Source organism: Uloborus diversus, chromosome 1 (assembly GCF_026930045.1).
Source record: "Uloborus diversus isolate 005 chromosome 1, Udiv.v.3.1, whole genome shotgun sequence".
NCBI classification, from domain to species: Eukaryota; Metazoa; Arthropoda; class Arachnida; order Araneae; family Uloboridae; genus Uloborus; species Uloborus diversus.
In genome coordinates this window covers 166,366,428-166,391,982 of record NC_072731.1, presented here as the reverse complement: position 1 = coordinate 166,391,982, position 25,555 = coordinate 166,366,428, and the positions used below count along the sequence as shown (strand labels likewise).

The 25,555-nt window shown below is 37.4% G+C and overlaps 1 protein-coding gene across 4 annotated transcripts in view; it reads right to left on the bottom strand.

Moving 5' to 3' along the window:
- LOC129222770 (potassium voltage-gated channel protein Shal-like) overlaps positions 1-25,555 on the bottom strand; it is a 125,384-nt gene that overhangs the window by 77,044 nt on the left and 22,785 nt on the right. For all 4 annotated transcript variants that reach the window (XM_054857313.1, XM_054857305.1, XM_054857331.1 and 1 more), the window contains exon 3: positions 5,485-5,667. In XM_054857313.1, coding sequence (XP_054713288.1) covers positions 5,485-5,667 — 183 coding nt within the window. The remainder of the gene's footprint in view (positions 1-5,484; positions 5,668-25,555) is intronic.

Sequence of the window (25,555 nt, the reverse complement as noted above, 5' to 3'; positions counted from 1 at the left end):
CTGTTTTATCAATAAACATATGCGTAGTTTTCACATCATCGTTTACTATGTGCAAAAATGTTGACAATTTTTTGTTTCAGAGTAAAATATCAATTTGTTTAGAAACCAAACTTTTTAAACAACCTTCTCAATCAAAAAAGTAGTCAAAGCCTTGATTTTATCGAAACTGGCGTTACATCTTGTAACTTCTGGGAGATAAGCTTCTCTGCTTTTCTTGTTCACGTCATAAAAAAGTTACTTCGGAGAAACATCTCAAAAATCTTTTCGAAAGCTTAAACTTCATTTCCAAAATTTTATTTAGTAGCTATAAAAGCTTTTCGTTTGATGGTTTATGTAAATGTAAAGATGTAAATGAAGAAACGGCAGTTTTAGCTATTTTACTTTACACGAATCTATTACAGTATACATTGCATATTCAAGCAGTCTCAAGGGAAATTAGGAACGAGATGCAATTTTTATCGAAAATAAAAGACAGTCTAGCTAGTTTTGAAAACTCTTTAACTCATAGACGAGAATCCAGATTAGCTGCACTCTATTGAAGAAGATATTACAACCGATACTCTTTAAAAATTAATAACTAAACATTCGAAAGTTAAGATTTTAATTTCAAAACTTAAAAGTGTAATTTCAACTCTTTTTTAAGATTTGGGAGTTGTAAGTTTTAAAATAAAATTTTATAGGACTCTTTACTTTTGGTAGAGAGGATAGGATAGCTTAATATAAAGACGTCTTTATTAAAGTAGAGTTTTTTAGGTTATACCAGGAAATTTGATCAAAAATGTAGTTTCATTTTATAACATCCTTACTTCCTGTCTAAAAGTGAAAACCTAATATCACAATGCTCGAAAGCTTCTAACTTTATTTTCAATTTGTAATAATGCTATTTTTTTTCCACTTTCCAGTTTTTGTATTAGTACTGAGAGCAAAAAAAAAAAAAAAAAAAGCCTATGGTATTACGTGAAACACAATTTTTAAAGGCTCTTCATGGGAGACAAATTTAAATGGTACACACTGATTAAGAAGTAGTACCAAACATTTTGCAAGCATTCTTTAACAGCATTGGGCGCTTTCTGTTAAACAATGAAAAATCTTACCGGAATATTATGATAGAGGCTTTATACAAGGTCTGTATAAAAAATAATGAGACTGAGCTATGTTCTAAGAAGTTATTGCAGATATTAATACCCACACCTAAAATTCTTTAAAATAAGACCCTTGGTCAAACACACACTTATCCCAGCGAGTCTTCTAAGCTTCGAAGGCTGCTTTGTAGTCTGCTTCTAGAATGTTCTTTAAAAGTTTTATATCAGTTTTTTCACGGCCTCCAGAGTTCCATGCGGATGCTCTTTTGGTGATGTTTTCATCTTCAGGATTCAATTTGATTTCGATTCAGAGTCACAACTGACTACAACTGTATTTGTGTCGAGGACTGCATACTAAGTGCCTTGCCTCCATTATTTTTTATACCGATAGATGGCAGCAAAATCACCAGATCGAACAGTTAATGAGAATTTAGAACTAGACCAGGAGCTAATAGCTACCTGGTGCTAACACTCCTAGAGGTATCGTTTCACTTGGAGGACATTGAGACCACGAGCATATTTAAGGTCGCCCAGTCAACTCTAATGTCGACGGTGGATCTTCGATCATCGAGGTTCGAATTCAGGACCCTCCGGCCCCGAATCCGACACTCTACCGATCGGGCTATCACGCCCCCTCATCTTCAGGAATAGAAAGAATTCGCCTGGAGCTAGATAGTGGCTTTAGGCGGGCTGGGGAAGCGGCGAGATACCATTATTGACCAGGAAGTCTTGGAGGGTGAAGCAAGTGTTTTCAGCATTTCTCAAGTTTTCAGCGATGATGCTGTGAAGTGTCATTTTATCAAGTCCAACTACATCTGCAATCATTCTCGCACTTAACCGGTGGTCCGAATTCAGCACAACATGCACACGTTCCACATTTGCGTATGTTCTGATGGTCGACGGACACCCTGTTTGAGATTCATCCTCGACGCACTCACGGTCATCTTTGAAACACTTGTGCCACCGAAACACATGTGCCTTTAGCAGACAATTATCTCCGAACGCTTGCTTACACATCTCTAAAGCCTCTGAGGCCAATTTACCAAGTTCCACACGTAAAACTGTTCAAATGTTTTCTGCATTTTGGGGCTGGAACCGACGTTTGCAACAGAGGTACACTATAACGACGATGCTGCGAAAACAAAGACTCCCAGGCGACTGCGGACCGGAGTGAATCTCACCAGTGACCACCACTGACCTAACCAGTTTTTGCGCCCTTGAGAGGTACAGTCGCATCAGGAAAAAATGAGTCTCATTACCTACTATACAGACCATGTAGGACACTTAGTGTAAACCATTAAGAGATAAAATTAAAACCATTGAGTAGCATTAATTGTGAATGAGCTAGTCATAAGGGAAAAGTTTTGCAAACCAACTTTATTTGCAAACATACAACAGAAATCTTACGAACATTTGTAGGCAACATTTCCATGCGAATAAATTAATTACCGATCTGACTCAAAAAACATTTGGTTTCCGAACAGACTTGCTGGCAACGATTCGGTGGTTGAGCGACTAACATATTTCACCAAACATTGCTAATTTTTATAACATTTTTTGTAAAGTTTATTAAATTAACAAACGATTTGTCACAGTTTGTGATATAGTAATCACATATATTTTCTTAGATTCGCATTTTAATTCATGCGTTTGCATTTTCTGATTTAATGGCGTCGTTTCTGAGTTTTCGGCGGCCATGTTTTCCCTTCTTCCTCCCGTGATGTGTTGTCTCCCGCCTTTTTCGCTCATTGGCCGTAGGCGTGGTCTCGTAGGTGATGTCATTTTCCCGCGTTCCCATTCGCTGTGCTAAGTGACGCCGCGTATGGATATCTGTTTTTCACGCGACCGCGTGGGTTTTTAGCTTGATGTCTCATGAATGTTTTCGAAAAAAAAGGGAGTAGTGTGCTAGCCGTGATACGTGACTGAGCGTGGGTTAGGAGCGCGGACGCTTGACCTGAAAATGGGTCATATGCAATGGCGACGACTGCGATGCAAAATCTGGATGCATCCGCATAAAAAATGATGTAGATTGTAAAATAATTGCACAGGAGCCTTAGAGCCCTGTTTCTCTAAAAAATGATAAGTTAGTTTCGAATGAGATCCTGTATTTAATCAAGATTTTCTAAAAAAAGATTGAAAAATGTTCGCGTCCACGTGGAAGTAGCTCCGATCATGCACGGATGAAAACCCTTTCCTTTTTACTGGATGATCATTGCATATGATCAGAGAAGGCTGATGATGCACCTGTAGCTGGTGAGACCCGGATAGCGAAAGATGTACGCGCGGTCGACATGAATTTAGTCCTGATTCCCGCTGCATCATTTTCGTCCTGTGTAATTGTGATTTCTCCGTCATCGCCGTGGTATAGCGGCCGGATCCATGTGGTTTTACATCATCTTCCTCGCTGATGTCTCTACTATGAGCTCTTTCACTGCAACATCAGACCGCGCCTTTTTTTAAGCCTCCCCATATACGATGCACATCCCTCTGCTGTGACAACATAATTCCCTGCAATAGACTGGACTGTGAACTTAACTTACCTAAATATTTCATATTGTAATCTTTTATATTCCCTTCCATGTTTTGATTACGCCGCGGGAGCTCCCTAGGATCTTGATATTCGTCGTGTATGTGATAATCATCGGAATAAATTTTCACATGTGACGCGAAATGAGTTGTGCTTATTGTGTTTCTACTACATGGGGGTAAGTCAAACCTTTTCTTTGTATTCCACGTAGGCACCAAGCATTGAGACGTCCTGGAGTTTTGCGGAATCACTTAAAATACGATCGGCCTAAAATTGTTTTCCTCATTTTGTTTTTTTTATTTAAGTTGGTGGTTCATGTTTTCTAACAAATTCGAAAGAATTACCCTCATTTCCACCACACAGTTTATGCAATAACGGTTTCTTGCATGCAGTCACGTCAAATAACCAGTTGTTTCTGTGGCAAACAGCTCGTCTATTAGTTATTAGTGTCATATTAACCGAACCTTTTAAGAGATCTAAAATAAATAAAAGTTTTAGTTACAATAAACATTAACTTGCGCTATTTCGCGGTTTTTAAATAGAGCAATTTCAAAATCCTACCCAGAGATGAATATTATATCTTCTGACATCATGGAATGACTAATTATCTTGATGGAATACAGTTTTTGTCTGCAAAAATCGACAATTTTACTTTAAGACGACAACGTTATGGAATATTTAATCATAAACGGAATTGAAAGTAGATTCGGAATACCTTATGAGATTATGATACATGAACTGATGGAATTAATTATTAAAACGCTGTTACATAGTACCATTTTTTTTCGAAAACTAATACATTTCAAGAGTTGAGATTCTTGGGAAAACTTAAATTAAAAGTTAAATGCTGTTTGATTAGTTTTATATAGATTCAAAGTCTGAACTGAACATTAATCACCGTAGGGTGGCATATGCAAACTCAATAGCAGCGAATTGGTTATTATGACATACTATTTAGTGCTCTTTAAGATGAATATGAGGAGTTTTCCTGGTTTTTTCCTAATAAATTCTCAAATTTGAGTCAGTTACATTTGCAAGGATTTTAAAAAAGTATTTTTTGTGTTAAAGAGTATTGGATTAAATAGTTCCTTATGATACAAGAAGATAAAAATGGTCGAGCGAAAGCAAGCCGAGTCGAACAAAAGCACAGCCTTACCATCCTTTTATCAAAGCAACTCAATGCACTTTTGACACACCTACAACTTCGTTGTAGATAAAGATAGAAGCCTGAATTTGTTGTGCCTAAGAGAATATGCGATAACGAGCTATATTAGAAAATTTTGTTCTATTTATACTAATAGTTTATGCATTACTATTCATTGTTCATAATAGATTGTTTGGAATTGGAAAATGTCCAGTTAAGACAAGTCTATCTGAATGAGAGAGAAAAATTAAAATCTGTTGCGCGTGCTCCACCCATATGAATGAGACTCTGCTCAATTTATAGGGTAACATACATCTGCAAGCGCTGACATCCCTAAAAACTAATAGATACGTCCATTTCCGCCTTTAAACCGGATGTTTGCTTTTCCATACAATCCGTGGTCAGACAGAACTGCCTATCGGAGTTCTTGAATTTTGTCTCTGACTGATGATGTCACATAACAGAATCATCAAAAATCTAAACTTCTGTTTCTTATTTTGCATTGAAAAAGGCGTTCCTTGCAACGTCGAATCACGTGTTTGCAGCAATTTGCTATTTTGTGCAATTAAGCGCTGTTATTTCTTATTTTACTTTACCTGCACAAACGTATTTATTCAAGCGAAAAAGTATTTTAATATTAGTAAACTTATTGGTTTTTAAAAGTTATGATAAATTTTCGGCGTGATGAGCGTCAGAAAAACGACGTACATGAGAACAACGGACGGACTTACCGTAGTTTTTTCGAGGCACCTAAGCAGGTGATGGTGTTGTAGTTCGAAGATATCCTCCGGGAAATCGTCAACGTCTTGACCGCTTTCCTGGGCGGCTATCCTCGCCTCAGCTGCTTTCTTTTTGCTGACGAACGCCGCGCCGCTTGTCGCTTTAGCTATTCGAATACGCGCCATGCGTGCCTTCTGTAAAGACAAGAATAGAAAAAATACATATTACTAAATGATCCCGCAAAAAGCAAAAGAGATAATCGAATGGATAAAAATCTTTTTGTGCAGGCTTTAATACATTGAAAAACAGTAATTTATCAAACGAAACTGCTGGTCTGTTATCACAACAAGCAACTTTTAGGGCAACATTACTTCCACCAACATGTTCATCATGTTTGCATATTATCTAGAATTAATAACTGCATTCATAAAATCAGGGGTGAATTCAAAATAAAATTTTAGGGGGCAGGGGAGGGTCATGCTGAAAAATGATCCTTCCCCTGAAATGGTCACTTCTCTTTCAATCCCGAAACAGATTTTTTATCTTTTATAAAATACTTTAGCCCTGTTTGTGCACGCTATACATTTCCGTCTGTTAAAGCAGGAAATGTGAAGCATAATTGAATTTTGGAACGCTACGTACAATTTCCGAATAATGGTACTCAGAGTTCCTGATTACCAGGTAGTTTCATTCGAAAAGCGTGCTTCAGTTTGATGGGCAGAGCTCATTACCTCACTCTGTTTGATAGATCTACACAGAAACTGTTCACACAGAGTGCCCCGGAAGAAAATTATCATATGCGCACGTTTGTTATAGTATAGTTAATTGCTATCAGCTATACCTAACGAAATAGTTTAAATACTTGATAGTTTGCTTCATCTAAAGCAGGGATATTCAACCCTTTAAACTTTGGGGCCCTTTAAAATTCGAGCTTGAAACGACCTCTTGATTAAATAGCAGAAAAAATAAGACATCGAAACCGTAACCGACTCAAATTAACAAACTGGTTAATTTATCTTTATTTTATGACAACAAATGCATTAATATGTTAATGAATAGTGAGGTAGTAGTTAATGGGGGTATTCTTTTCTTTCTTTTGTTTTAGTTTTCTAAAATTTGTCCTATGAATAACACACAAAAGCAACAATATTTAAACTGTAACCAATAACAAGAACAATTTTTTAATGATTTGGTTGTGATTTCAGTTTATTTAAAATTATTTTTAAGTCTGGAATATTTTTCTTTTTTTTTTTTTTGTAAAACATTTATTTATGTTTAATTTTGCAAGAAAACTGCCTTTTAGAATCCAATATCTTATAAAATTAGAATTTACTAAATTCTGACGCTTTGATTAGGAAAATACTTGCTGAACCAGTTTCAAAGTTCTAGGAAACTCTAGGATTCCGTAGAAGTCTGGTTGAAGACTTCTGATGTAAAGCGTTAGCTTTCACAACGCTCCGAGTCAACAGCGATGGAATTAAAGCGATGGTGACTTACTGGAACAAAAAATTAATGACATCTGGAGTCAGATGAAGAAATATTGCAATACGAAAATTAACTTCTTGACCGAATTATCAGCATCTTCCACTTTTTTTTTTGTTTACAAGGTTTTGAAAAGTCATTGTTTATTTTATTTTCTCTACATCTCTTGTTATTCTTTAAAACTCAACATAGGTCATGTTAAATTTTTTCATGTGGGTAGAGGAGTAGCTAACGTATGTTTCTTGTTCAACATTAAACAGACGTTCATTATTAAACGTTAATATTTTCATCACACTAATGTTTTTAGTAAGTTATTTGACAATACTTCTTCTCAATATAAAGCATAAAAAAATAGACTAGAGCACTGGCGCTTAATCTTTTTTCACCACAGGACCACACCTCTTATTATAAACTAAAATTGAAATGTAGAAACTTTTTGTAGAACATCAGGAAATATGGAAAGGGAAAGAAAATTACAAACCAGTAAATACTGCTCTCATTACTTAATGCTTCACTGCGTATTTCCAGGATACATTGGAAATACGTTTGGTAAGTATTCCAGTTATGCTTACCAAACTTTATTATTACAAAAAAAAGTATTCCAGTTTCCCTGAATGTGCGCTAAAAGGTGCTCTTAATGCGCTCCGTTAAAAAGAAAGTGTATTGAAAAATCCTCCAAATCCGATTCGAATGAGTTCCGCTCAGGATATTGTTACAATTTTGCTTGAGAACACATTTAAAAACATGTTAAAGGTACGTTTGAGGATAGTTTGGGGACATATTCGGAAGTATTTGTTAAACCATCGCGCTCTTTCGTACAGGTATAATTTAGTGTTTTTTTCTCTTCAAACTGTAAGAGCTTTTTGGTGTGTTTTTACGTATCAGTATATTTTAACAGCAAAAACTACTGGTACAGTCAAAAGAGTGTATCATAATATCTGCAAAAAGTGTACCGTAAAGTGTGCTGCAAAGTGTTCAAAACAAACGTTCATATGTGCCAACCAGTGTTGGGCATTAATCAATTATTTTTTCAATTGCCTTGCTAATTGATTGAAAAAGTAATTGCAATTAAATTAATTGAAATTAAACAATTAATTGTACTTTGCAATTAATTTAATTGGATTAATGTACGTTAATCGTTTCTCTCAGTAAAAAAATTGCAATTAATATTTTAAATTGTTTTATGAAACAATTAAAACTAACAATTAACTAAATGTATCAATAGGTACAGCGCACGTTAAAGAGTCAAAAGTATTATTGGATTTCCTATTTTCGTTCAGTGCTGATTGCTCGCTCGCCGCGTGAACTATTCTCGGCTTGGAAAGTTTTTTCCACACGTAAATGATTGTGTTTTAATTAAGTGTTTTAAGTTTGTGCAAATCATTGTTTTTATAGTTTAACCCGTAACAGGGAGGTGAGAAAGAAGGACATAACAGGGGACGTAAGATCTCAGACATCGCTCTGTTTTAAATGTTTTTTTTTTAAATCGTGTAATTAAAATGCTTTTCTGTAATTTCTTTCAGATGTTTTTTGGACTTTTACTAGAACGTAAAAAAATATTTTTGAATTTTTAATTGAAATATACCTTTTTTGAGGAAATTTTGCTGGAGCCATAAGATTTTTTGAGAAAAGTCATGTGCTGCAGTAAATAATTTATTGTTCGTAATAAAGTTACTGCTGTGCATTGATATTTTATTTGTTGCTAACATGTGTATTTAAATAGATAATAATATGGTATCTGTCCAGTGTCCACGTCCCAGGTAGACCTGTCGCATGTACAGTATATTATACAAAACCAGTTATTTTTTTTAGAGTTAGTTTTAATAAAAATTCACAAAACAATTGACAATTGTTAATTGTAATAAACTACAATTAACAATTAATTAATTGTTAACTGTGATAAACTACAACTAACAATTAATTGTTAACTGTAGTAAGCTGCAATTAACAATCAATTAATTGTTAATTGTAATTTTCCACAATTACAATTGATTAATTGTTAGTTGTGGTTATGTTTATCAATTAATCAATTGTTAATCTTTAATTGTCAATGCAATTAAAAGTTGCCCAACTCTGGTGCCAACCTTCAAACAATGTTCTCAAAAAACCAACCAATAAAACCAATAGTGAATATCGTTTCATTACAAATTGTTAACCAAAAACGTATAACAACATCGAAAAACATCAAAATAAAAATGTTCTAAATCCAATTCCGACGATCAAAGCTGAACAAATATGGAGTCAAGAACGAACATTCATTTATAACAAGCAAGAGTCACCCGTAACCCATGACACGAGTTTTGAAAGACTTAGTTGGAAAGTGAAAAAAGTTATTATTTCAGAAATAAAATGGGAAAGTAAAGTTCAGTCGGAAATGATTTTAAAGAAAAACAATCATAAACTTTTATCAGCTAAACTTTTAGCAGCCTAACTCAAACTTAGTTCATAAAAAGGAAATAAAAAACCTTTACATTAAATATGATGCAATGAAAGAACAAACAAGGATTAATAAAAATCAAATCAAACCAAAAGTAAACTAATAGACAAATCATTTCAAAGAAAGCAAACACCATTTTCTCTTCAAGTCGAATTGACCTTTAAATTCAAGTTTCGAAAAAAATGCAAGGAAAATTGGTCTGACGTAACGCATTCTCAACTTTGACAAAGCGTAATACGATTAAATGTTTATAACACTTTAGCTACAAAAATAAAAAAGTGATACTTCTTAACTAGCTACATTTATCTATGCAACTGAAATAAAAACCTGGCCGACGCAGACTAACTTAAATATTAAATCGAATATATATATATATATTGTTACAAATCCTGTAAATAGTAATTATTGTAGTAACGTAACCTGTAAATAGTTTCCCGTAATGAATATACAACCCCTTTTTCATATGGCTAAAATATACGACCCCTATTCCCTTTTTGTTCATTGATAAAATTTGATAACGGTCAACGCATTTCGAGAAGCGTGTGGAATATTTGAGAAAATTCTTTTCGGTGTATTTAAGCCGTTAGCGATGGATAAACAGTGAGTTTCGATTCAGATTTCGACTGAGAGTGTGTATTAGCTCTGTTGATAGCGAGGCATTTCGCTGTGTTGTTTTCGTATTTGGAAGTAAATACGTGTGTAAACGTTGAGTTTACGGTGTTGTGTGATAATTGCTTAATTGCTGATGAATAATTTAGCAGTTGTTGACGATCTTTCCTGTACATAGTGTAAATAAAATTTCTGTGTTTTTATCAAGAACTGTGTTTTCATTTCAAGAAAGTGGAAGTCGCACCGAATCCGTTACAATTTGGCGCCCAACGTGGGGCTTCTTCTGGACTTTCTTGGAGTAAGTGTGACTTTGGACATTTTTTCATAAAGACTGTTTGAATTTATAGACTTTGTTTTTATGGTGATTACTCGCGCAATGGATGACCAATTAAAACAACTTCTGGAAGCAATTAATGTTGTGAAAAGCGACCTGACTGAAAATATGGCGGCTAATCAAGAACAATTAAAAAGTGATTTGACTGCAAGTTTTACTGCAAATCAAGAACAATTAAAAAATGACATGGCGGCTAATCAAGAACAATTAAAAAATGAATTGGCGACTAACCAGGAACAGTTAAATAGTGATTTAACTGCTAAAATTACTACAAGTCACGATGAAATGAAAAGTGACCTAACGTCGATGAAAACCATGATGGAGAATCAACTAACCGCCATGGGAGATAAAGTCGATGCTCTGGAAGAAAAATTTGATACTGTGGAAGAGCGCATCGCCAATATGGAAAATAAGTTGGAAGAAGAAGACAAGAAATTGACTTCATTTAAGGAAGAAATAATTAAGGACGTGGAAAGGAGATTGGCGACCGCGGAAAGCAGCTCTGTACAGTTTGGCGCTCCCACATCGGTTGCTCGACCGTCCATTAAACTTGCCACATTTGATGGGAAAACTTCGTGGCAGGTTTACAAAACTCAATTCATGATAGTGGCGGAAGCGAACGGATGGGACTCTGCTACCAAGGCCTGTCATCTTGCAGCATCGCTGAGAGGTGACGCAGCGGACATTCTTCAGACCCTTCCGGACAGCCAGCGCCTGGATTTCGCCGCCCTCACATCTGCGTTGGAGCTTCGCTTCGGTGAGAAGTGCCAGAAAGACTTCAGCCGACTCCAGTTGAAGTCCCGTTTCCAGAAAACCGGGGAGACCCTGCAAGAGCTAGCGGCGGACGTCGAGAGACTGTCTCATCTTGCTTTTTGCGACTGTCCTGCGGATGTTCGAGACAACCTGGCACTCAACTACTACATCGACGGGGTTCGAGATCCGGAAATCCAGAAAGCTCTACGGATGGCGGATGTCAAAGACCTGAGTTCTGCTGTTGTGTATGCGATGAAGTTGGAGGCCGCCCAGCAAGCAACCCGCAAGGATCGCCATTCAATCCGCGGCGTGAAAACTGATGAGCCTGATCCGGTTTCGTCACACTTTGCTGAACTGGAAAAGCAAATAAAAGAAATTGCAGGAATCCTCAAAAGGACTTCGGCTCCCAAGTACCAAAATGGACAATCACTTAAGTGCTGGAAATGTGGCGGCGAGGGTCACTTACGAAGAAACTGTGAAGCTCGCCAAGAAACCAGAGAGAAGAGCACCTCTCCCTCCCAGGTCCAGGAAAACTAAGCCATGGCAATCTCGCGGGGCGGAGGTCGCCAAATTGGAATGAGCCCCATCTTAAAGTTTTCCAGATTTCCTCTTCTAGTAGTGGCAGTGATGGACTTTTCATTTACGCACATGTAAATGGGAACCCCTGCAGACTGATTGTCGACACTGGAGCCAATGTGACAATCATTAGGACAGATGTGGCTCGTGAATTTGGATTGAAACTGCTGTGGACATCGCCACGCGTAAGTCTCCAGACTGTGACAGGTGACAAAATTGAGATTGACGGTAAAGTGGACTTGGAAATAGTGTTTGGGAATGCCACCTACCATCATACGGCATTCGTCGCTAATATCCCGGACCCCTTCATTCTCGGATTGGACTTTTTGAAGAAATATGACTTCACTCTCGACTTCAAGACTAATGAGCTGCACTCGATGAGAGAAGACATAGCCGTTTTCCCGCAGAAAGTGATGTAAAATCCGCTCATCAAATAATTGCCCAAACAGATTTATCAATTCCCTCAAGGTCAGAATCATTAATACCCGGCTCCATTGAAGAAAGCAATAGTTTTAGATTTGGACTCATTGAATACCCCAACTTAAGCAATAACCCAAAAGGAGTGCTGGTGGCATCTACGCTTGTGGACCTTTCCAAGGATGTAATTCCTGTGAGAGTCGCCAACATGAGTGAAAGGCCAAGGAATATCCGGAAAGGCGAAGTGTTAGCAACTTGTACTCCCGTAAACTGCATCATTAGAAGAATCAATTCCCCCGAGACTGTGTCTTCTGAGTCCTTGACATCGAAATTAATTGGGAGTGCACCCTTATCGAAGGATCAAAGAACTGCTGCGGAACAATTGGTGGACGACTTCAAGCATCTGTTTTCATCTACATCGGAGGATGTGGGCCGGACGAATTTAACGCAGCATAGGATCTACACTGGAGAACACCCCCCTATTAAACAGCATCCAAGACGACTACCGTTCGCCAAGAAGGAAGAGGTTGAGACCCTCCTGAAAGAGATGAAGGAGAATGATGTAATCGAACCCTCATCCAGTCCTTGGGCCTCTCCCATCGTCTTGGTCCGAAAGAAAGATGGCTCCACCAGATTTTGTGTCGATTACCGACGACTGAATGAAATCACCAAGAAAGACAGTTACCCTCTTCCACGGATAGACGACACCTTAGACACTCTTTCCGGACACAAGTGGTTTTCGACCCTGGACTTGAAGAGCGGCTACTGGCAGGTTGAGATACACCCTGATGACCGAGAGAAGACAGCGTTTACAACTGGACAAGGCTTATGGCAGTTTAAAGTGATGCCCTTCGGCCTCTGCAATGCACCAGCTACGTTCGAACGTCTTATGGAGACAGTGTTAAGAGGACTTTCCTACGAATCCTGTCTGGTCTACTTAGACGATATCATCATCGTGGGACGCAGCTTCGAAGAACATCTGGCAAATCTTAGGAAGGTGCTGCAAAAGCTTAAGGAAGCCAATCTGAAGTTAAGCCCGTCCAAATGTAATTTGTTCCGCCGGGAAGTGAACTACCTTGGTCACATCATCTCTTCTGAGGGTGTACAAACCGATCCAGAGAAGGTATCTGCGGTCAGGAGTTGGAGTCGTCCCGAAAACATCCATCAGCTGCGAAGTTTCCTGGGGCTCTGCACCTACTACAGGAAGTTTGTAAAGGGTTTTTCCAACATTGCACGACCTTTGCATAAGCTGACGGAGAGCAAGCAAAAGTTCGAATGGTCCAAAGAATGCGAAGATGCATTTCTACGACTGAAGGAGGCTTTAACATCAACGCCTATCCTCGCCTATCCTCAGCCTGAAAAATCCTTCATCCTGGACACTGATGCGAGCAACGAGGGCATCGGAGCTGTTTTATCCCAAGAAATTGACGGAAATGAACATGTCATCGCTTACTGGAGCAAATGCTTATCAAAGTCGGAGCGAAATTACTGCGTCACCAGAAAGGAGTTACTGGCCATAGTGAAAGCTGTAGAACACTTCCATCATTACCTCTACGGCCGAAAATTTCTGCTTCGGACAGATCATGCCTCATTAACTTGGCTTTTGAACTTCAAAAATCCGGAAGGCCAGATAGCCAGATGGATACAGCGGCTCCAGGAATATGACATGGAGATCAAGCATCGAAAAGGGTTATCTCACGGTAATGCTGACGCTTTATCAAGGAGACCCTGTCCCGAGAACTGCCACTATTGTTCCCGAATCGAGAAACAGTATGGAACGACTAGCCCTACTGCCTATCAGGTGACAGTGACTTCAACATCATCAGAACCTGATCCATGGAGTGACGACCAAGTTCGAAAAGATCAACTTGAAGACCCCGACATAAAACCAATTTTGGAATTCATGGAAAGTGACAGTCGGCGACCTAGCTGGCAGGACGTTTCCATCTTCAGTTCTGCAACAAAAAGATACTGGGCTTTATGGAATTCGCTCCATTTACGGAACGGCGTGCTACACCGAAAATGGGAATCTGACGACGGCAAAACATCTAGGTGGCAGTTACTACTTCCCCGATCAAGGATTTCAGATGTTCTGAAAGAAATACATAGTAGTGCGACTGGAGGACATTTTGGTGTCCTGAAAACCCTCAATAAAGTTCGGGAGCGCTTCTTCTGGAGCAAGGCGAAGGATGACGTGGAGAAGTGGTGCCATTCTTGTGACGCCTGTGCTGCTCGTAAATTACCGAAGAAGAGAAGCAGAGGGAAGCTACATCTGTACAACGTTGGAGCTCCTTTCGAACGAATTGGGATCGACATCCTGGGTCCTCTACCAAGAACTGCTGATGGGAACAAATACATTCTCGTTTCCATCGACTACTTCACCAAATGGCCGGAAGCGTATCCCATTCCAGATCAAGAGGCTACCACCGTAGCAGAGACTCTAGTCCAACATTGGATCTCGAGATATGGAACACCTTTGCAGATTCATTCCGATCAAGGGAGGAATTTCATCTCTGCTGTGTTTAAGGGCCTAAGTCAAATTTTCGGAATTGAGAAAACTAGGACAACACCACTACACCCACAATCGGACGGCATGGTGGAGAGATTTAACCGCACAATCCTAAATAATCTCTCGCTTATGGTCTCCAGAAATCAACAGGATTGGGACAAGAAGCTACCTTTGTTCCTGCTGGCGTACCGCAGTGCTGTCCACGAGACTACCGGATATGCCCCATCTCAGATGCTCTTCGGACGAGAGCTTCGGCTACCTTGTGATCTCGTCTTCGGTCGTCCTCCGGATGCGCCTGCATCGCCTGAGGAGTACATCCAGGATCTCCAGGCCCGGTTGGAAGACGTTCATAACTTCGCACGAGAGCGAATCAACATCGCGGCGGAGAAGATGAAGACCCGATACGACACAAGGTCTACTGGACATGAATTCAACGAAGGCGACAAGGTTTGGTTATGGAATCCCATCCGACGGAAAGGTCTTTCACCCAAATTACAGTCGCATTGGGATGGACCCTACAAAGTCGTTAACCGACTAAATGACGTCGTAGTGAGGATCCAAAAATCACCTAATGCAAAACCTAGGGTTGTACATTATGATCGGTTAGCCCCATACTATGGCCATAGTTCATGAGTATTACGTAAACAACCATGGTTGATAACATAAAAGTTGTAGATAATTTTTGCTTTTAATGTTTAGTAATATTTCTTGTTATTATTGTGTTTTCTGTATCTGTTAGTTATTAATTAATGTGTATATTTGTAAACTTGTGATAGAAGTTTGGCACCCTTTCTGGGGATTGTACTGCCCGGGACGTGCAGTCCTTAGGAAGGGGGCAATGTTACAAATCCTGTAAATAGTAATTATTGTAGTAACGTAACCTGTAAATAGTTTCCCGTAATGAATATACAACCCCTTTTTCATATGGCTAAAATATACGACCCCTATTCCCTTTTTGTTCATTGATAAAATTTGATAACGGTCAACGCATTTCGAGAAGCGTGTGGAATATTTGAGAAAATTCTTTTCGGTGTATTTAAGCCGTTAGCGATGGATAAACAGTGAGTTTCGATTCAGATTTCGACTGAGAGTGTGTATTAGCTCTGTTGATAGCGAGGCATTTCGCTGTGTTGTTTTCGTATTTGGAAGTAAATACGTGTGTAAACGTTGAGTTTACGGTGTTGTGTGATAATTGCTTAATTGCTGATGAATAATTTAGCAGTTGTTGACGATCTTTCCTGTACATAGTGTAAATAAATTTTCTGTGTTTTTATCAAGAACTGTGTTTTCATTTCAAGAAAGTGGAAGTCGCACCGAATCCGTTACAATATATATATATATATATATATATATATATATATATATATATTTACTTGACCTTAAGTTAAATGAGGAATAATAATACAATTAGCGTGATACCTGTACGATGAAGACAAACGATAAAAGTGAAACTTTTGAATTATAGGAAAACACTAAATCGGGGGAAGGGTTATACTGCCTGTCGATTTGACGAACTCAATGAACCATTGACTCATCATAGAACCCCTCCAGAAGCGGTAAGGAATGAGACTTGTGACTGGAGAGTCCCGGGTTCGATCCTAGCTGGTCAAAGATCTACCGTCTTCATTAATGGTGACCGGGGGACGTTAAATATGCTCGTGGTCACAAAATCCTCCAAGTGAAACGATGCCTCTGGGGTGCTGGACCAGGGATTGCTCGGCTTCTAGTCTGGATTAAAAAATCAGAGTTGTCTTCAGAGTCCCATCCAACTGGTTAAACCATAAATAATGGTAGGTACGGGGGTCCTTGGAATAAAAAGTGAAAAGAACCCCTCCAGACGATAGGCAGACCTATTCTCTGAAAAAAAAGAGAAGAAAAAAGAAACAGGGATAATCTACCGCCCAACAGAATTTGCCACCCTGGGCAAGGGCCCTGACTTGTTTTCCCCAAATCTAGCATTATACAAGTGGCCACGACACAAGTGGCAGTCAAATTTCGTCTCATGAATTGAAACAACAAGTATTACTGACTCTTAGTTCTATAACTTTTAGAAGTTCATACTTGTTATAAAATTACACGTAGCTATCTGATAGAGCTGATAATAATAAAGCTATTTTCATACATAAAGCATTACAGAACGAGTTTTAATGCTGCATATTTACAGAAGCAATCACTGAATTACCAGTAGCGTGCCAGATTTTTCTATTGTGGTCTTAAAGCAAGTTATTCAGTAAAGAAATTATATGGGGAGGGGAGGGGAGGGGAGGGCGGATTTTGAAACTTCATCAAGCGGTGGTTGATATCCTTCACAAGAGTATTCAAATATTTCGTCCTTAAACAGATTTCGTTTTTCAATCTCACTGAAGAGGAATAATTTGAAGTTGCAATGTTTTTTTTTTTTTTGAAACCTAGCTCGAAGTTGATACTCAGAAACATTAAACTTATCCGAAATCACTTCCCCTTCTTGTATTGAACGAGTTCATCTTTTCGACAACTTTTTCTGAACTTGCTGCAATATCTAGAGCATTATAATTCAAGAATTATTCCTTTTTTCGAAAGCATCCAAATCATTTTTTTTCTAGAAGGTTTCAAGTTTTGTCGCTGCATTGCGTATCATTATATCACTCGAAAAAGAACTTTAGTGCACATTTCTACTAGACTCCTTACCGGAAAATTGCAAACTTTGCAAAAGAATATGACTGATATTAAGCTTTCTTGTTCAAAAGATGCTGAATGCATCTTTCGTTGAAAGCTTCTTATGTGCAAAAAGGGTGTTTGAGATATTTTACGCTTTTCCGCTGATTTGCATTCCTAGAAGACTGCTCGCATTAAATATCTAATTTTAGACCTGCCATTTTGGAACTACACATTTTATTTCGCAATGGCGTTCACAGAATGCTTTAAAGTTGATAGTTATGGAATAGGAAAATCAGACTTTTCATACATATATGCATACGTATGAAATGTTTGGCTCTATTCTTAAAACTTGTGTTGATTTTATCAGATGCAGAACATAATGGAGATTGATTATTTAGAATATATGAATTGGCAAAGACTAGTCGTCAAATACCAATTGTGGCGATTGAAATGCCCCAATGAGCAATTTTGGTTACCATATTCTAAGTTAAATTAACTATTGTGTTCGAAATTAGCTTTTTTGAAAAGAAAAGCCCCTGAATACTATAACTATTAGACTACATAAAATTTGTTCCAATTTCGCTCATTCTAATTAAGTAATATAGTTTTGATTTTAGCCAAAAAATTCAACTCAGAAACGAGAGTACTATTTTTGAATGCGGTGAAAAAGGACAATATGCTAGCTAGAACTGGTGCTACTATTAATTTAGTTCTTTTAGTCAGGGCTATAGAATTATACCTCTTTCTCCTTATTTACGTTAATTTTTTTTTTTATTGCTCACTAGCTGATCTAGAAGACAAAAATGTTTTGACTGTAAAATTTATTACTTCTGATCTAGCACCTAATTTCTTTTAAAGAAACGTTTCTTAAAGCCGGAAAGTAAAGAAAATAAATATAAAGAGGAGTCATCAGTTGGTTTGTTTTTAAGTCGAACTCCAAAGACATTTTTTACATAGCATATTTCTGAAAATTGAGTGATAATTTAATTCCAGGGAATGGCAAAAGAACTGATTAGAAACTTTTTCAGATTTTTTTTAAAGGGAGAGAGATAGAGAGAGAATGAAATAACGGTCATTTTATGTTATGCGCAGTCATTCTAAAGAACATCTGATTTGGATCCCATACTATCTTTTTGTTCGGCTATTAAATAATAGATGCTTTTTAATAACTTGAAAAAATGAGCGCGTGTATTCATGTACGCGCGTTAGAAGTAATAATGCATAACTTTTCGGACCCATTTCTACATCTATAAAAGCAAGGCAACATAGGGAATGCAACTATTCTCACGTAAAGGAAGAAGATGCTTTTGTTAGCATCTAAAACCATAATTACGCAAAAATTATATGGAACGTGTATTAAGAAGACAAAATACACATAATAGTGCCAAAGAATGAGCAAAAAACTTTCTCCCCTAGTTCGTAGCAAACTAATACAGAAAAGCCTTAAAGGGATTCATTTTCCAAGCATCGACAATTTGAACGTTGATTCAACGGGTATCTCGCTAAATACCGCCGATAGCGACAAACAGACGTCAGATTTGAAATGTCGTTTATGTCCTTGGCGACATATAACCAAGCTTTGCGATGAAAACTAAAAGCTTTGCGAATTACCTTCAACTGGTAGCGATTTATGACATATTTTAGTTTGCATATTTATTTGCACCGATCGATAAAACTTATTTACACCGATATTAGACACATAAATTTGCTCGAAAAAAAAAACGAGTAAATACAAATTTTGTAACACCCAAAGCTACTGAACAGGGATCTGCACAGTTAAGCCACACTGAATGACTGCACACTAATTTTCAACCTTCTACGGCCTGCGGTTTTTGAGCTGTGCGAAATTAGTGCGTACACAGATACAGACGTCACGAGAAAACTCTTGATAATTAACTCAGAAATGGTCAAAATCGATATTTAGATTTTCCATGTGTTTGTAAGCACTTATGCACGTAAAGACGATCAACCCTGATGAAAAAACTTCCCTGATGTTCGTTCGGGGTGATAAAAATAAAATTTAGATCGAAATTTGAGTGTAAATTTTTTTCCTTCCTGTACAAGGACGGATACAAGGGAGGGACGATGGAGGCGATCGACCCTCCCTTGAGGTACCCTGCACCGACAATTTTTCCGACTTGAGGTTCTAAAACGCAAATGTAGGGTATTTTTGATGACGCTAAGGAAAGGAATGAGGTTAAAACTACCCTCTCAAAAGCTTTTTGGGCTTGAAATTTCAAAAAGGCAATTTTAAGCGATCTTTGGCGATAGTGATTTTTCCTTCGGTAGTTTTTCAAAACTGAAATTTCTTCAAAAAAGGCAATTTTAGATGATCTTCAATAATGTTCAGGGAAGGCAGTTTCGAAACATTTTCCTGGAATTATAACGAAAATAAAATTGCAAAACGTAATTTTCGAGTACCTTTTTCAACGAAAAACGAAAGGTTTCGGTTTAGCAACATTCTTGGCTAAATCTCTATATTTGAGTTGTTTTAGATAAAAATGCCGCTCCCTCCTCTCAACCATGTAAAAAGATAAGTTGAAAAACCAACTGCTCCCTCCTTTAAATATTTCTGAATCCACTCTTGCTTCGGTACTTCCTATACGGTAGTAAAATGTCGTAACGTTAACTATGACATGTCGTACGTTATTGATTTGTATAAATAATAAGAATTAAATCCGAAACAAGCTTTCTGAAATCTTACCGTTATAGGTCAAGAAATTATCCTTACGGTTATGTAACACTTGTTGTCGGGGAAAGAACAAAAAATAATTACACAAGAAGCTGATCTTGAACAAACAAGAAAAGAATCTTAGGATAAAGAGAGGTAGAAGATGTTATTTAAGGAAGGAAGAATATTTATCGCTCTAGAGGCAAATATTGATTTGCAAGAAGTAAGGAGAGTATATTTGTTCTAGTATGATCAATCTGAGGATCACGCATGATATTAGCTAAAATATTTCAGATAAAGAAGTTAGTTGGTTTCGTGCAGACACGATATTTTAGTTGATTGCACAGTATCAGAGCAAAAGGGAAAAAAGTGACCTTTTTTTTTTAATCCCTCTCTGTGTGTGTGGTGCTTTGATTTTCTTTTCTCGAGAGCATATTAAGATATTAGGATTTCTATTTAACTGTTCTACTATCATTTTCCTGTTCAATTACTGTTATTTTGTTATTCTTTGATTTCGTTCTGATAACAGTTTTTTTTTTTTACTATTTTAGCAATTTGGCGACTTTTGAATTTGGCTAAGGGGGCCACAAGGGAGGCAAAATTAAGAGTTTGGAGATAACCGGTTAAAATAGTAAGGGAACCTTTCCTCTGCCTTGGGGAAAGAGATAGTACTAATAGCCCTGGTAGGTGCTGCTGAACAGCATGATTTAGAAAAAAATTCAATGAAAGCCTACCTAGGACGTTATCTTTAAACGCGTTTATTCAAAACTTGAAAATGAGTTTGGATTAAAATAATAAGCCTTTTGGGCAGATAAAACTGGTGTTGCTGCGACCCATGAATACGGTGAATCCATCTAGTGTTATCAGAGTAAATTTCATGACCCAGTTGGTGGCCACCAGGCAGTAGTGGAAGATTGTGAACAACCACCATGTGGTCAGATGGTGTTTCATGTTCATTTGAATTTAATAAGGCTTTAGTTCTAAAAATAAAGAACTTTTGCACATTTTGAAGAGAAAAGGGAATTTTGTATATTACTCATTCTTTCCTTATCCTGTCTGTTACTGTGTATCATCAGATCGATGTCTGATCTCCATCTGATTTTTCGGTGTCTGTTGCTGGGGGTCGGACCTTTTTTCGAAACTGAGCATATAAATTTAGAATGAACAAACTCAGAGGATCCAGAAGCAGCCAAACGTTAGATGAAATGTTGTTGCATGAGAAAAAAATAGTTTAAGAAGTTAAAGCCTCAGAAAACTGAGTTCACCAGAGAGCGATGCCTTAAGCATGACTGTGACTGGTGCTGTTACCCCACCTATCACCTGACTAAAACAAAAAGTTGATAGCAAAGCAAAATCAATTAGAAAAATTGGAAGAAATTGATGTCTAGCATGAATATATTATGCTCAAATAGTTTTCATCCATACCCATATTTCAAAATTGCATTGTGCATCATTTCATCTGACTCTGTTATGAAACTGGAAGTAGAATCATTGGCTTTAAGCTTTTGAAATCCTTTTCAACTTCTAAAAAGTGTTTTGGCTGTCTCAGCTACTTTTTATCCTTCTAATCTCGTCGAACTATGCATATCAGTTTTTATTTTTATTTGCTCGACTCCTCTCGCAGAGTTTAGCCACAAACAGCTGGATAACGACGGCTGTTTCAATAAACCGACAGCCCCTCCCCCTTTGTTTCGTTGGCAAGAATACATACTGATAGTCGTGATGAATAATTGCTTACTGGATCAATCAAATCTTCCCATTGTGGGTCATAGGTTGCAGACAAGTAACTCCTGAGGCTTATGATATTTTCCTGTCATCCGATCTGAACTCGAGTGGTTTTTGATTTAAAGAAATGCTTTGGTGAAGGAAAGGTTCTGAACCTAGTTGTTATAAAAGACATAATTTCGCAATGTCCATCTAATGTAACTTCTATAACTAAGAGGAGGAGGATATTTAATAGTCATAGCTATAACGATAGCGTAGTTTTACTCAAGAAAGCAAGTTATTAATTGCACAAGTCGTTTTGGGCATTGTTATTTCATTTGTAGCTAATTTTATCATCCTATGCTAAAAGATTTGTCCATAACAGATACCAATTTCATCTCAACATAACAGCACGTATGAAGGACTGTTCTTTGGTACGTTAGGAAATGCGTTAAAAATTGGCTGCTCAACAACCGCTCTTCCTTCCCTACCAGACGACTTTTTATTCGCATTTCCAAATCAAATTTTTAGAACAGTTTGTGGAAGAAATTCGGGCGATATTGGCTAAACAGAGAAGGAGAGAACACAACCAAATTCGCCGGCTACACTTCTGCAGAGAAAAATTGCTGTTAAATTTGAAAGACTAAAAATCACGCGACAATTTTCCTTGTTATTTACGGAACAAGAGATAAAAAAAAAAATTCTACAGATAATCATTTATTGAGCTTGATGTACATTAAAGCTTGCAATGGTTGTTTTTTTTCTCAGTTATTTCCACAAATAGAGTGTGTGGAATGCTAACAAAAGCGAGCTGACTATTGATAAAGTGTCAAATAACTGCCCATTTAACCGTTTAATGATTTTAATGGTGCGAATTTCGTTTGCACCTACATAACATTTTTACAGCATTATATTTCGAGATATATACTTTATTTCAGTGTACTTAAAAACTGTTAGCGCTATCATATAAATTACAGATATTTTTATAACTTTAACAATAATTTATAAATAGCTCATCAGGAATCAGATCTAAAAAGAATAAAAGAGCTTTTCAGGCATCCAGAGTGTCATTACATTATGCATAAGAGGGTATCCAAAGCTATGAAGATACCATATATTTTTAAACTCAATCCCACTTTAATATTGTCGCATCTCAGTAAAGAGGCTTCTCGGTCATCTCGCGAGGTATAAAATAAAGAAAAACTGCCAAATCCTGTCAGTTTATCGCACGAACGGAAGAAGTGAAATGTTTTAATCCTTTAAATGTCCCATCCTGTGCCCCAGAAAGAGTTGAGAGAGTAACTTTCATCTATGCCATAAACCCAGAACGGCAAAGAAATGGCGCTCTAGTTCCTCGGAGGACAAACAAACGTAAATCCTGGTTTTCTAGTCGCATACAAGCCTTCGGAACCAATAAAAAGAAACCCGTCAAGGAACAAGGAAAGAGAAAAATAATAATGGAATAAAGGAATAATAAGAAAAAGGCTTAAAGCTTCTCGCCAAAGGGGGTCTTTAATGCTAAAAGCAATAGTAGCTACGGGGAACAGAGGAGAATTACTTATGCTTCTGAAAATGTCCAACGAGAAAACAAAAGCTGTGAATTATTTTTGTCGTCGTGACCACCCCATTTGAAATTAATATGCCATGGTTTTTGGATAAATTTTATTTTATATGCTAGATTTTTCTTCTTTCTCCTTTTATGAACGATGTGTAGAAAAATTTAATAAAATGTTGTTCGAAGTAGTTTATGGGAGTAAAACGTAATGAAATCAAAGGAGAGGTTTCTTGCGATGATAATGCACAGATGAAATCATATAAATAAAAAAAAAATTTTAAATCCAATGACTAATTAATATCAGTATGTCTTTTAGAATGAAAACAAAATCTTTCCAACGCAAAGCACAAGGAGCTAGAGCTCTTATAGCATCAACTGAACTGATGTAAAGTAATTGTTTTCCCAGAAATGTACGTGATATCCAATTTTTGAGGTGAAACCTCCGTTATAATATACCTACACTACTACATTGTAATAGTTTATCGTAACGGCTGTTTCAATTTCAGGGACTGTGAGAAAGTTATCCCCCTGATTGGCAACATTAACACTTGTCAATTTAACAATTCAATAATCAGAACTAGAATAAAACATCCGATGTGGACTCTAGCACATGACTTTCCTTTACATCTAATATACTTTTTCCCCCCAAAAGTAATTAGAAACGGAAGCATGAACTCTGCATGCCCATGATAAGTAACTAGCTGTCTGCTGCGCCAGACTTGGCCTCGCTGCTCCACGGCGGCTCTCTCAACCCGCTTGCTGCAGATTGGCGTACAACTTCGTGCTTTCCGAAGTACTGAGATGCACCGCCAACGGCTCTGTACTTCGGGGACTTCGCCCCCAAATTGCCACCTGAGGCATCTTAGATTAGCGAAAATAATTTAATTGACGTTTCTGAGACTTTAATTACATTCCTTCACAGGAAGATATGAAAAAAGCATCGCATCAAAAAACGCGCTTTCAATTCCCATTTCTATAAAAGAAATATTAAAATTCATTACTTCAAAAAACACGTCTTACTCAATTCACTTTCGCTCAAACTAGGCAGTAGTCAAGCGTTGACTTAACACATTATCGTTCGAAAAAGAGCACGGGACTATTGACAACGTTTCAGCAATAGCGCAAAGTTCCCATCGAGAAGAAAAAATGTGGCTCAAAATCGACTGTTTTAATTAGTATCTCCACTATTGAAGTGGTACAAAGTTGAGACTGGGTTTATGAGGTTCCCGGAAAATTACGAAGATTTTGATACGTGGTTCAAACCTCAAATCGCTACCGTTCTCGAGAAATTAAAATTACATTAATACATACATACATAAATAAATAAATGCGATCGGATTTTAATTTTGTAGATACTTTTCAAATGCATATTTTTTTAGCTCTTTAATAAATTCTGTGACACTTTCCTACACCTTTAAAGTATGGTAAATGTTGAGAATAGTTTGGCTGTCTGGGCTCCTTTAAGAGGTTTTCCGCCTCCAGCTCAGTTACTTCCTACTCCGGGCTGATGAGTGCTAAAAATAATGAAACTGCAGTCCTCAGATGGAATGATTGAGCTGGTGGTGTATTTTATATAGTTCTGTCTTAGGGGCCCTGGCTTATTGCGGTAAATTAATGCAAAATAGAGAATAGCTCTTTCAAATTTACAGAAGTTTGATGTTTGGCATATGTAGTTGCGATAACAAAAAAGAACGTTTAAAAGGAACAAAAATGCAATACTTTTTGTTCCTTTTAAACGTTATGTGAGTGAGTTTTATACGGCTGAAAACAAGAAATAAAAATGCGAAATAAAGACAGTGTCATTCGTACAAATACATAAATAAAATAGAAAAAGTATTTCAAAGAAAATCAGCAAAGCTCAAAATTAATGCTGCTTTTCTCAATCTCCCTGATTTTTTAAAGTATCATAATCAATGAAATAAACTACCAGCTCAGTCAGTTCCAGCCGAGGACTGCAGTTTCGTGCTTATTAGCACTCATCAGCCGGCATAGGAGTGACTGAGCTGGAGGTGGAAAACCTCTTAAGGAAGCCAAAAGTGCCAAACTGGTAGCTAATGCAGAATTAGCACTGACCAGACGAGTGACCGAAGCAATGGTTCGGTTCAACTCGAAGATTGAACGCGAGGCATGGTATATTCAGTAAATTACCGCCCTGTAGCCAAGGCTAAGGCAGCTCATCAATTGAGCAGTCGAATACAATAACCTCAGTGTTTTCATGGAAACAAAAATACGTCATTGGTCAGACATTGTTTAGTAGATTTCTATTCTGTTACTTCACATTTAGAACTTTATTACATTTTTCAGAAAAAATAGACCAAGGTGTCCAAGTTTTTTTCGAGGGACATTATTGCAGAATTAATTAACAGCTTTGCAAAATGCAGATTTAACATACATTTTA